The sequence below is a fragment of the Buceros rhinoceros genome, unplaced genomic scaffold (assembly GCF_000710305.1).
Source record: "Buceros rhinoceros silvestris isolate BGI_N320 unplaced genomic scaffold, ASM71030v1 scaffold29509, whole genome shotgun sequence".
In the NCBI taxonomy this organism is placed as follows: Eukaryota; Metazoa; Chordata; class Aves; order Bucerotiformes; family Bucerotidae; genus Buceros; species Buceros rhinoceros.
The window spans coordinates 2,478-15,658 of NW_010433724.1; the positions used below are offsets into that span (position 1 = coordinate 2,478).

The 13,181-nt window shown below is 38.1% G+C and overlaps 1 protein-coding gene across 1 annotated transcript in view; it reads right to left on the reverse strand.

Annotated features, from left to right (window-relative positions):
• Positions 1-913: 913 nt before the first annotated feature.
• RNASEH2B (ribonuclease H2, subunit B) overlaps positions 914-13,181 on the reverse strand; it is a gene marked incomplete at both ends in the record, with an annotated part of 15,989 nt that continues 3,721 nt past the window's right edge. Inside the window, 5 exons of the mRNA XM_010144215.1 lie at positions 914-956; positions 1,865-1,943; positions 4,951-5,056; positions 6,225-6,289; positions 11,741-11,861. Coding sequence (XP_010142517.1) covers positions 914-956; positions 1,865-1,943; positions 4,951-5,056; positions 6,225-6,289; positions 11,741-11,861 — 414 coding nt within the window. The remainder of the gene's footprint in view (positions 957-1,864; positions 1,944-4,950; positions 5,057-6,224; positions 6,290-11,740; positions 11,862-13,181) is intronic.

Below are 13,181 nucleotides of genomic sequence, written 5' to 3' on the forward strand. Positions count from 1 at the left end.
TGACTGTGAGCTATCTGGTACATCACACAGTAATAGTGGCAGATGGAATTCTAAGATGCAATGAGATAAAGTACTTCCAGTTAAGACAACAAGAGAAGAATGCCATCACATTGTACTGGTAAAGGTTTTATCATGAGTAATTCTACATGATTCTGCTCACCTACTTTGAAACAATTGAATTCGTCTTGGAATAGGCATAGAGAAATGTTCCTGCAATAATGAGGGAATGGAGAACCCATCTTAAACAACCAAGATTGGCTTGACAAAATGAAAACAGGAAGGATATATGTCTTGCCTTACGTTAGGGAGGGAAAAGAGACATTTCAATTAAATAAACCGATGATAATGTTAGCACAAAACCGCAGGGGAATAAATTGGCCATGAATAAATTCAAGGTGGAATTTACAGGAAGGTTTCTGAGCATCAGAGGAATGAGGTTATAGAACAGTCTTCCAAGAGAAGTAATGGTAATAAAAAATCCTAATGAGACTTACAGTGAAGAACAGTCAGTGTATGAGAGATTATCCAACATTGTTTGGGAATCTATGACTCAGGAGGTCCCTTTCAGGGTCCTCATAAATTACTTATGGAAGAAAATCTATGAGGTCATATTGTCCCATCAAACCCAATAAAACTAAATAAGCAAAACACGTATGAAAAGACTGCTGACCAAACCCATAAAATATGCTCTCTCTTAACCTCCCCTTTTTTAAACAGGAAAACCAAACAAAATATTCCTCATTAAAAAATATGAAGTGACCGGTAAATTTCTTGCATTGTTCAGACTGGTTTTTCACAAGGCCAGCTTATCTACTGCATTGTGCCCACTGCTTGGCCTAGCTTAGTTTTACTAACAATTCAGAGAAATCAGTGTACAACACAATGTATCTGTCAACATTTAATGTCCTCCTACCTTCAGTGGTGGCTCTGGTGCTGGGCTTCTAAGATCTGGGAGCCTGTAGAACAGAAGATTTTAAGTTTTAAGACAATGGAATTGCACAACCTAAGGCTTTTAATTCCTTCCCAAGAAAGGCTGCTTTGGTTATCATTGCTCACGTGGCACACGTTTGCAAAAAACACAGCTCATGCACTCCATATTTCTGGCTCCATTTTAGTTATCTGAGTCAGGGACCATACAGAAACATGGGCTCTTTTAAACGTTCTTAGTTCTGGTAACCAAAACAGGAGATCTCCATCTTACTTTTAAAATCTTTGACTATTAGTAAGATGGTATTATAAAGCCCATAACGTCTCTTCAATGAAACTGTTAAGCTATGGATTTCAAACTGCAAATTGCACATTTTTCCATAGGCCACTATAGTAACCCCTTCAAACAGAACTGAACTGAGGGACAGGTGCAGGGTCCCAGTGATGCATCAAGCAAAGTCTGCTCCTGGCAGGGAACACCAAGATGAGGATGCTTGGCTCACCTTCCAGATTTAAATATAAACTAACACAGGTTAGATATGTGAAGTCGAACCCCAGCAGCACTGAGTGAATAGAATAAAGGAAAGAGGAGTGGGGATGAGGATTCTATTCCTGGCTCTGCTGCTCGTACTTGACAATTCTGTCCCTGCCTTGCTTTAAAATGGGATACATTACTCAAGGTTTCATGATGCAATAACAGACATATCAGACTTCTATATTACACCTCTCCTCCAGCCCATGGTCCTTAGCACTGCAGGAACAACAGAAATTGCATAATCTACACTTGAAAAATAGGACATTTAAAGTGTGGCAAATAAAATCTCATTGTGTCATTCACTGCAACTCTGATGAACAAATCTCAGTATTCAGTAGAAATGACCGAAAGGACATTACTGCATGCTATAAAGAACTAGCAGCTAGCTGGAACAATACTTACCCTAAGTATTTTAACAACTCCTTACTGAGATCTTCCGGAATATATTCTGATATTAACCCATGGGCATACCGTACATAGTCTTCAGGAACAGGGCAGGGAGCGGGAAGGAAAAGGAAAAAGAACATTCACATTACACAGCCACATTACCTTAGCCATGTTGCATGCACTGCTATAAATTATAAGGTTGAATTAATAGTAAGAGACCTCTAATGGATACACTGTGATGGTTCTCTGTGTTGAGTAGTTTATGTTATATGACACTTGCAGGTTTATTTATAAAGTGAAGACTTACTACACTCACTTTGTCAGCACATGTTATTAATATCTGCTGTACGTACTTTACAAAAGCTGTTCATTTTCTAAGAATACTACATATCATGTATTTATCCGAATAAATTAAATTTAAAAAACCTGCAAAAGTAAAAAGCTGACTCAACAGAACACGCAATCATTAATTTTAAAGCATCTGGATCTTACAATTATTTGGCAAAGGCTTCGGTACTAAAGTACACTTTCTGGCTTCAACTGAAAACAATTACATGAGACAATGAGTCTATTTCAAAGTCTTGTACTTAATTTCAGTACTTTACAGAAAATGCCAAGGCCTATCTAAACATCACTGGCAAGACGGGATAATTATCTGTGGAAATATGAACTACTAGAAGCTGTTTTCAGTACAGGGCACTCCTGCTATAAATGTTTCTCTGAGAGACTGGGGAAAAAAAAGTGAACCTTTTATAAAATGAAATCGTAAACCAGATCTTTTTCTGATCACGTTCTACACAGACACTTACTGATCATGGGCTGGATCTTTTAAACCTGCTGTTGTTGGGGCTGCTAGGGAGTAACTGCACTCACGCATAGGCAGTATTTGCCTGACAGACGTTAAGCTAAAATCTCACTTCTGAATTCCAACTACAACAGGCCAGCTCTATCTGTTCATGTGCACACACTGAGAGAGTTCAGAAGCATGTGGCAAACTAGCCTCAGGGTGGTAAAGAACTATTTCTTCTGTGCCAGAGACAGCTTCCTTTTCGTTTTCTCAGTCTAAAAAGCCCAGTGCAAACTGGCATCGAAGCCGGAAGCATTAACGAACTGACTCCAGCATACACGTTTTCCACTACACTGACATCAAGTTATTAGGATCTTCTACCTGCACTTTTCCTTCCTCCATTGCCTAGATTCATGAAGGATTTGTCACTCCCTGAGCCCACTTGAAGTTCAGGAGACAAGAAGAAATAACTTCAGTCCAAGACATTTTCACCTCAGCACTTAATATGTCCAATTTATCCCTTAAGAGAAATATTGCCATCATTTCAGTCTTTGCATTATGACACCGAATGGTGAGTCCAAGCCAACTGCTATTATTATTATGTACTAAATATAAAACCCATTCTCTTTGCACTTCTGCCCTACAGCAGTCTTCACTAACTTCCTTTCCCAATTTTAAAATACCACTGTTTGCCTTCTAGGGAGCCTGTGTTCCCGCCCCAGCCTTGCTTTGTTACTAACCTCCTGTCAAACATCAGGAACACTTGCGACCCTCCCTTCTTTGTCTTCTGAAAGAAATATTCAGGTCTTTCATGTTAAACCTCCCCTGCTTCCCCATTTGCTCTCATTATATCCTCCCAGATTTTTGCCCTACAACATCTGTAGATGCTAACTACATGCACCCATTTATTTACAAGGTACTGAAATTCTGTCTTGCCCAATTCTCTACAGAAATAAATTGCACTGTCATGGCAGTGAAAGGATCAGACAAGAAAATTAGTCTTATTAAAAATAAGTGTTGAGTAAGGTCCATTTGACTTCCTGTCATTCACCTTGCTACATACAGTGGGACTGCCTTCAAAACTTACCTACTTTTAACCCCCGGTATTCCCTATTTCAGTGCTGCTCTTTTAGATGTAAAAAAGGCTTTTAAAAAGACTATTAAATCTGTGTTATTATAAGTAATGAGGAAGGTGGAAAAAACACTGCAAATCAGCTACTTATCTACAAATCTCAGAGACAAAGTATTTAAAAACAGCTGTCAGGACAATCTTCCCTTTCTTTAAAAAATGAGAGTGAGGAAAAGAATGAAAAGCTACTGTAAAGTTAAAGTTACTTACAAGTTTTGCAGCTTTGCCTCTTTTTAAAAACCATATATTACAATCACTGTTCTATAAAATTGTCTAGTTGCTTCTTAAATCTCATTTATGTTGTTTCCTTTGATATCATTACTTGGTAACTCATTTTCCACTTTGTCAGCAAGTTGCTTTGTTTCTCCTTTCTTTTCAGCTGCATGCAGACTTCTGAATGTCTTTGTAATAATAAACAATTCATTGTTTGTCTTGTTCTGAATTTTTCTTAATCTTTATTAACATTCAAAGAATTTATTCTGAGTCCATTTTCAGGTTTCTCTACACAACTTCATATACCAGTAACATTCAAGACATTGCACTCTCCAGGCAAAGGATTACTAGAACCACCAGGATCACTCCAGACTTTTTGGTACCAGGATTGTCAATTTCAGGGCAGTTTAATATATGTATTACTAAAGTTTTTGCCCTTAATCTGGACATACTTGTGCACTCTGTATATTTGTCACATAAAGTAATGTTTGGACCAGGAGCTTTTATTCTGTGACTATGACTTCCTAAGATCCCCTCCCTTTTTGGAGAATTCTATGAGGAACATTTGCATGCTAATGAAAATAATAAAAAAGAAGTCTGTCCTAATACAGAGACACTTATTGGGCAAATACCTATATATATTATAAACGTGTCTTATTGTCCAAGGCAGTCTCAGTTCAGCAAAGCACTTCAGCATATATTTCACCGAGAACAGCGTCTTCTCCTTGAACTAAGGAGAAGCTAAAAGAATCCCAGCCGAGACCTGCTGTTAATTACAATTTCATTTGATGAAGGTACCAAAGAACTCAGAAAAGTCAAGGCACACGGTCACGTGTGTTTTTTATGTACATGGAATAAATTTACTGCAAAGGCCAATTTTAAAACATTCTATATTCTAATTGTGTGTTTTATCTCCACATATGCCTGTGATTTCACAAAAATGGAATCCATTACAATGTTTAGTTTTCTTACCTTCCTCAGTATCTGTGATCTGTTTACTGCAGATAAATGTAGTTGCATATACCCTTTCACCTACAGTTATATTGTTGCTTTTAAGTGCTTTCACTGTTTGATTGACCTAAAAGAAACCACAGAATGACACGTCTGTATCAATGGTGTTATGTGCATGTTAACGCAGTGACAAAGCTCTTGTAATTTTGTTTCAAGCATATAAAACACTCAAGTTATGGACTGTGGTGAAATTTAATATACATTTGTAATGACTAGCAGATGAGCTCAAAAAACCCAAAGAAACCAGCATGACTTTGAACATGTTGCCTTGGCAACACAGCACCAGTTTTGCAGCACCCTAAGATGAGCTGAGCTACTCACATGCAACAGCCATGATTATACAGGTGAGAAACACAGCTGCTCAGAGAACACAGAATGCCTGAGCTCAGCTGGACTGCCTTTACAGGGCACTCTATATGGGATCTAACAGAACCATACCTGGCAAAAGAAGGTATTTTCAACCCCACAGATACCTGTTCAAATGTAAAGATTCAAGTATTCATGAGAAATAGGTATCTCTATGCCTCAACACTGCAGAAAGCAGACCAGATTTTGTGCATGTGCTGATCAATTTTAATGACAAGGCTTCTCTGTATCATGTGATGCATACCATCTTTCTCTACGAAGTGGCATCATACTAGGAGCAGGTATGTGTGTGTGAAATGAGATTCGCCACCTTTACACCAAAACACAGACAACGTCAAGCTTAAATGTAACACTAGTTTATTTTCCACATACTGTACAGACCTCTTGAACAGCGTGACTGCGTCAGGAGAGCAGCAACCATACCAGGACCATTCTGAGAAACTGCCAAAGCTTCACAAGGAAACCCATTTGTAGCACAAAACCAAGGCATTTCTGTCCAGCTTTAAAGCATGGCATAATTAAAAATTTGTGAAGTGGATGAAGCAGAAGACAAGCCCCTCACCTGATGCAAAGCCTACAGAACACAGTGACAAGCTGAACACCAGCTGCTGCTTCTGCCTCCCTGCGCTCCATGAATTCCTTTCATGCCAGGCTCATCAGAAAGAGAAACATAACAAACCTGTCATTTCTCTAATACCTCATCACAATCTCAAGTGCCACAACCTTACTGTGATGCTTGTCCTTCGTGTACAGGACATGTACCTTGAAGCAAGGGACACCATATGGCTCAAAAGCAGATATGGACAAGCTAATAAGCATTCTCATTTTACAAACAAAGCTATCTTGAAAGGAAATGAGAAACAGAATACCTTTTTCTTTAACCATTTCAGTGTCTTCTCTTGGCTGTATTTGTGGAATTTCTGACTGCCAACCTCTGAGAAAAAACAAGTAAGGGGAAGAAAGTCATGACTGGTTTGGATTGCATTTTCAATACATTTGTAATCTTTGAAGTTGGAGATACAGCATGAAAGTTAATTTGCATCTTGCACATGTTTGGTATCAGGGCGGTAAGTTTCAAAAATATTGGAAATGTGGAAAAATAAACAGACTGAGCTGATATGCACAAGTCTGAACAACTTGACAACTTTTTAATTAGGCCCTAATCCAGCAAAGCACGTATTTTATTTATTTATGTGCAATCTTGGGCTGCCTGAATTCACTAAGAATTTTCTCAAGATCCCGTAGTTTACCAAACCTTCACTGACCTGTGTCACCAGACCGGTCATTTTTAACTACATAGTTCACAGCACAAAAAGTTGGTTCCAAGACTGACTTTTTTTTTTTTCTTTTATTAACATAATACAATCTTTTGTTATTGAATTCTAGCACCTGGTAAGGGGTCAGAACAGAGAGATAGTCATTACACCCTTTTTCTATCAGTTCTCCCCTCTCACTTCACAGCGTGACTAAAGCAAAAGTTTTACTTCTATCCTCCTTTTATATATTTTATCATAGTGTCAAAAGAAAATATAGAATCCAAAACAGTGAAACACACTCCTTGTGGGAGGAAGTACATGATTCATTTATGATTTATCAAGCAACGTAAATTAACTCAATGATATATAAATTTCAGAAAAGTGTGTCCCCTGTGATAGCTAGGGTATCAAGAACACTTGCTATTCACATGTGATCAGTTATCTGGAGATATGTGAGATCATGATGCTGAAGCAAAAGAGAGAGAAAATTACAAAGGCTCACAGAAATTTCAGTATAAAAACTCAGTATTAATTCACAGAAAGCTACATTCTGGAAACGGACTGAAATGCCTAATAAGATTTCACAGGGGACTTTAGAGCCCACTGTGTTTCAGTCTTTAACAGGGATTTCAGTAAGTTTTAATCTCTTGTACACCATTGCCATAAATACCTACATTTGTTTCATGTCCCCTTCTGATCTGGTATCATAATCCAACACTCAGTTCATGGAGTTTCCTTCTCCCCTTGCAAACAACAATATATTAATGATTCCTTCAGTATTACCTTCTTTGGGGTTTATCTTGGCTCTTTCAAACTGCATACAAATAGCTAACTATTATGTGCTCTTTGTGTATACATGGTAGGGGGTATGGAGAGGTGGAGGAAAACTGTTTACAAGATAAAGATTAAAGCTATCTCAATGGTTGCAGAAGAGTAAAATACAAAAAACTCCTCCAGAGTAAAAGGGAAAAGGGCCCACTAACACACATTTTGTTTCATGAAGTGATGAGTTGCAGGTAAAGTGATTAGCTGGGACATTGCTAGCTGCAGCCTTTAGGACTTAAAACCTTCTAAATGGCTCTGAAAGAACAGAAGCAGAAAATGCGGGAGATGCTCCGGATACTTGAACCTGCTTCTCAAAGAGCTAACATGGTTTGAGTCCAAGTACAGTGAGTACAATTCATGGATTCCTCTCTTAGATAAGAAAGTTCAAGGAAGAGACATCCTCCGGCCACCATCCCCCAATCCATGCCGAAAAGTAATACAAGTCTGGGTTCCCAGGCAGACTCCCCCACAACAGCATGATTCAGAGTGACTCAGTTAGGGAAAGGAAAAGTAGAACTGTGAAGCTGTTTTCATTAAAACGTGAAAATAATTACGCTGAACCCTTCCAAGATCACTTTGTTTGAAAATATTTCGTGTGCTTGGCAGTTTTGACCATTAAACTCTAGAAACTGACAATATTTGAGTCCTCTGAAGAATTAAAGTGAGTTATGAAAGTCACAAACTGCTGACAAAAGGATTCAATATTGGAACGTGGATTTAACATGTGATGCACATTTGATATTGGTGAGAGTTAGCAACTATGTTTGATAATGAGAGTATATATTGGAAAGCTTTTTGTTCCCTAATGTGTCTGGTGCCTATAAAACTGGTCTGAGACATCTGGAAAGATTGGGTTTGAGAAATACAGATGGAATATAAGTGGTTCTACAATTAAATAACATGTTCAGTGATCGGGTAATCGCTATGTAGACTTGGAAGTTTCCCTGATGTATTGTTGAGCAAACTGCCTAAAGCACATTTTAACATCCATTTTCTCAGTGTTTTCCATAACTCTGAAACTCATATGGCCCCCTTTTTTCCTACCTTCTGGGAATACAAGCCTGGCAATATTACTTAGTTATTCTAATCAGGTAAGTTTTCTTGGCTCTTCATGTTAATCACATCAGACAAGATCACAGTGCAGTTTTTGCCTTGCAAAGCAAAACAAAGAGTAACACTCTAGAAGTGGAGTTCACAACCCGTTCTTAAACCTTCTCTACTTTCTGTCTGATGTTTGAATTTACTAGCAAACAACCTTCCTCATCCAGATTTAGTGAGCTGTAGCACATCCTTTCTCAAACTACTGAAGCAGGTAACTAGGAATTTAACCCAGCAAAATGAATTTTCAGTGCCCTTCAACACTGAGGCCAGGCAAAGTGGACTTTGCTAATTCAGGAAGTATCAACTGTGAGCACTCTAGGGTAAGAATTTGTTAGATACATGTTAAATTCTTTAAGATTAAGAGTGAAATAATTATGTTAGGTTCTGCTAAACAGATCAGAGCTGCAGAAGATGCAACATGGTAAGACACTTCTTGCCCTAAATCTTACAAAAGAATGTTTAAGGAGCCCTACTCCTTAAACAAGAAAGGCTACGAAGTGGACAACAGGTCTTAGAGCTAAAAAAGAGTAACTTAGTCATAATACTGATATTTTATAAAGCAAATAAATGACATGACAATATGAAACACACAGAAGTGTACTGAACGGAAAGGTGATCTGTACATGACAGGCAAGCAAGCGTCAATGTGTCTGTAGTACAACAATATGCTTGGTGTTTTAAAACCAAAAGAAATCCTAAGAACAAGCTCCATTGTTACTTTCAACCTGACCCAAAACTGAACAAGAGAAGAAGCAGCAGGTACATGCTTAGGAGCATCCAAGAACATCACATACAGCTGGTGTGTGCATGTGAATACTGCTTTAATGACAAAAGCAATTTTTACTTTTCATTTTAAAAGAAAAACCAGGAAGTGAACACAACTTCTTCAATAGTTAATATAATTTGCTGACAAAATGACACAAACTTATAGGTGTACGTAATATGTTATTAAAAACATCCATGCAAAAACCCAAGCAGTAAAGCATCTTCACTATTACATGGTTCATATAGCTCATATTCACTAATATAGTTTATCAGAGGATGCTCTGATGGATAACAACTGCAAATACAATTTCAGAATAGATGCAGAGGTTAGACCATGATCTAATACCTTGCCTACAGTAAATACTTTTTAATTTTTACTTTGCTGTTAAGAAGATAACATAAATACTGCACAAAGACAGCACCACTGTTTAGAGGAAGCAACCATTCAGAAAAATAATCCAGACCCTGTCCTACATTCCTGTACAGACGACTTAGTTTGACAGCCAAGAGGATCTGGCACGATTTTTCACCTTCTCAGATTGGGTGCACAGAAGACTAGTATCCCTTCTTTTGCTCCTAGCTCCTTAGCTGGTGTTAGACAAGTTGTAGGGCTCAGCAATTGCCTAAAAGATTAATAACAGTTTTTACTGGAAGTATTTATTGCTTCATTGGAAGGCAAAAGTGGTTTTGCAGTTCGGATGCACCTGTCTTAAAGAAGCCTTCTCAAAAGTCAGAACTCACCTGAGTTATATTCAGTATCACTGGTAATAGGCAACCTTTTTCACTGGGCAAGTTTTGACTTTTGAGTGTTTTCTGAAGGTTCTTTAGGAAATCCAGGAGTATCACAAGAGCCCATAATTCCAACATTATTTTTGCTGCCCAGATATCCTGCTCTCTTCTTAAAGTGACAGTTTTCAATGGATACATGTTGCGCCCTGAAGTTCAAACTGATTTTCTGGGAGAAGCAACTGCCCTATATTACTGCAGTATGCAGTAGGAATACTGTATATTCCTACAGGAAATACTTAAACTTATGCACCTAAATCTTCCAAGAAAAACTCACAGCTGTGTTGTGTCCCCCCACACCCCCCTCCGCCTTCCACTGATGCTCTACACAGCAATGAAGAGGTCTGGTGTTTTACTTCTTAGCAGGGTTTTCATTCTTTCATCACCTTCCTTAGCCACTTCCCAATTATCTGTAGATCACGTAAATACTTGTTCTTATATATATACATCAATATACTCCTTGGAGGAGCTCAAGGGTCAGCCAGCTTAGTTGTTTTGCACTTGGTGGTAGACTGCATGTTCTCAGACTCCTATACCTCCTCTTGTAGATTTCCATCTGTGTGCAGGGAAATCTCCACTCACTACCAGAAAGTCAACAAGCATAAGGAGAATGCTCTTTAAAGGGCTGAATATATAAACTGAGGCCTTGCATCTTTTGCAGGTTTGCCCAACCGTAAAAATTTTGTAAAGCTTCTTCCTCTTCCCTAGAAAGCATATATTGTCCTAAAAAAGTCCCGATATCAAAGGCAATTCTGGACAAAGGTTGAAGAAACTATGTACAGAATTGACACTTGGCTAATTTCTTCCATTTAGGTTTTCGCTCTCACACACTTACACATCCCAATCAAGTTCGCTATTTAAAAATAAATAAGTATTTGAACTTAAACCCACAATACTACATTATGCAAAGCTAGAATTCTTGTGCTCTCCTATTGCAGCAGCATATTCTCTCTCCTCCAGCTTTTTCTTACTTATTGCTTGAATGCTTTGCAACAAAGGGGAAAAACAAGAGTGCGGTTTGGTTTGGGTTTTTTTTTTAGGTATTAACTTTTATTTGGTGAAACTTCAATGCAAAGACAGTTTTTCAGGAGCCACGGCAATACCAAACCAGCTACTCAAAAGAGATGCACTAGCACAATCAGATTAAATGCAGCCTTGTGAATCACTAATAAGATTACATCTCAGTGAGCTCATCAACGCATATGGTGATTACATGGGGTTATAATAGGTTATTAGAATAGAGATAAGGCCAGCCATCCTGAACGTTGGTTAACTTCTTCCACCAAACCATCCTACACTAAAAAAAAAAAAATTGAGATGTGAAACTTTCATCAAAAGGCAAACAAAGGTCACAACACATACAATAGTGTCAATAAGACAGCTCTGATCAGTTTATTGTTTTCATGACACCTAGCAACAAGACTGCACAAATATTTTAGAGTTGCAGCAGATAATCTGAGATCCATCCATTGTTATTCACAGTACTGCAATAACAACTTATAAGCCTAAGCTTCTGTTTTTAAATTACACCTTCATCCAGCACCTTGGGTGTTTGGTAGAGCAAACCCTAATATTTCAATTATCTTATAATGAAGCGATACTAACAAATCCAGTCTTTTTTTTTTTTTTGCCTCCCAGCCCCTTTTTCTCACCTTTTTCTTCTGTTACATGATGTATGTACTGTTTAACACCTGCACACTTCAGCAGCAACAGGCAGTTAGGGTATTCTGAGTCTAGCACAACTTGATCGAGTAGCTGGAACTTTCCTTGCTGCTGAAAATACATCAAAGGGATTATAAAAGTGTTATTACAATGTTAAGACACATATACACACTACACATATATAGGAATACATATGCATGCAGTGGGCATAGCTTTAAAATAAAGATTTTAAAGAAGATGGTATTTTGAATGGTAACACCTGACATCCACAGACTGATTACAGAGAAGTTATAAATATTTATTTAAAATCAGTAAATACCTGCAAAATGCTGAACTCTTAAATTACTGCACCTAAAAGACCAAATTTAAAACAACGTGGGGAGAAACTAATGTGAAGAACAGTGAGATTTTTTGGAAGATGACAGAAGACACAGTAGTCAATGTGTGCCAATAGTGTTTTAGACCAAAACCTGTTGGATTAAACCCAGTGTCATAACTTCCATTCAAATTTTGCCTTTCCTTCCATAAAAATAAATCTCCAAGGAGAAGGGCAGCTTCTGGAACACAGTATTAACCTTTTACCTCTGCTAAGTCAATTCCAGTTTGGCTGGAGTATGTATATAAAGTGATTTTGGCACAACTTAAATAGCCCCACACATGACACAACCATCAAACAAATTTTGCCGTTGCCAACAATGAATAAACATTCAGCACCGTTTGGCACAACTGGCAGACTTCCCTTTGGAAAGATCCTTTAGCGCATCAGTACAAAGACTCGGTGAGCGCTCCATCCTCAGAGAGTGCATGGTCTCAGGAGCCAAAGCTGAAGTCATTATACTGGTGAGCATGAAAAAAACTCACTTGGGTATACTGCTTTCATTATTAATTAATCCTCTTGCTAGACAAGTCGGAGGCTTAATAAAAGTAATCACCCATCATTAAATCACAATAAAAACAACTAAAAAAACCCCCAAAACAACAAACCCAGAAAGAATTTAAAAGTTTTTTACTTTTGAAAAAGGCACAATAACAATGGCAAAAAGAAGGTTATGAGATGCAAAAATAAAGTTGCAATAGACTGTTTCCTAAAGATAACTTAGCTGCACAAATCTGACTGTGTCCCAAAGCAAGACAGTCACAGTTACATTGTGCAGGAGCACTGAGCCTAAACCAAGAAAGCCTGCTGGATAGGAGATGGCTCTGTTCAGAAGATTAACATTAAGCAATCCTGCATCACGCTATCAAAACCAAAGGATGGTGCCATGGATGATCCTAAGATATCCAGTGAGTACCTTGATACTCATTAGTTCAAGCCAGAAGTGACTGCTTCATTCAAGCTGGCCTTGCATGAGGTATCTGCAACACAATCCTCAAGACTTCTGTTTACTGAAGAATACAGGAACTTAGGCACGGCACTGCAGGGATGCATCT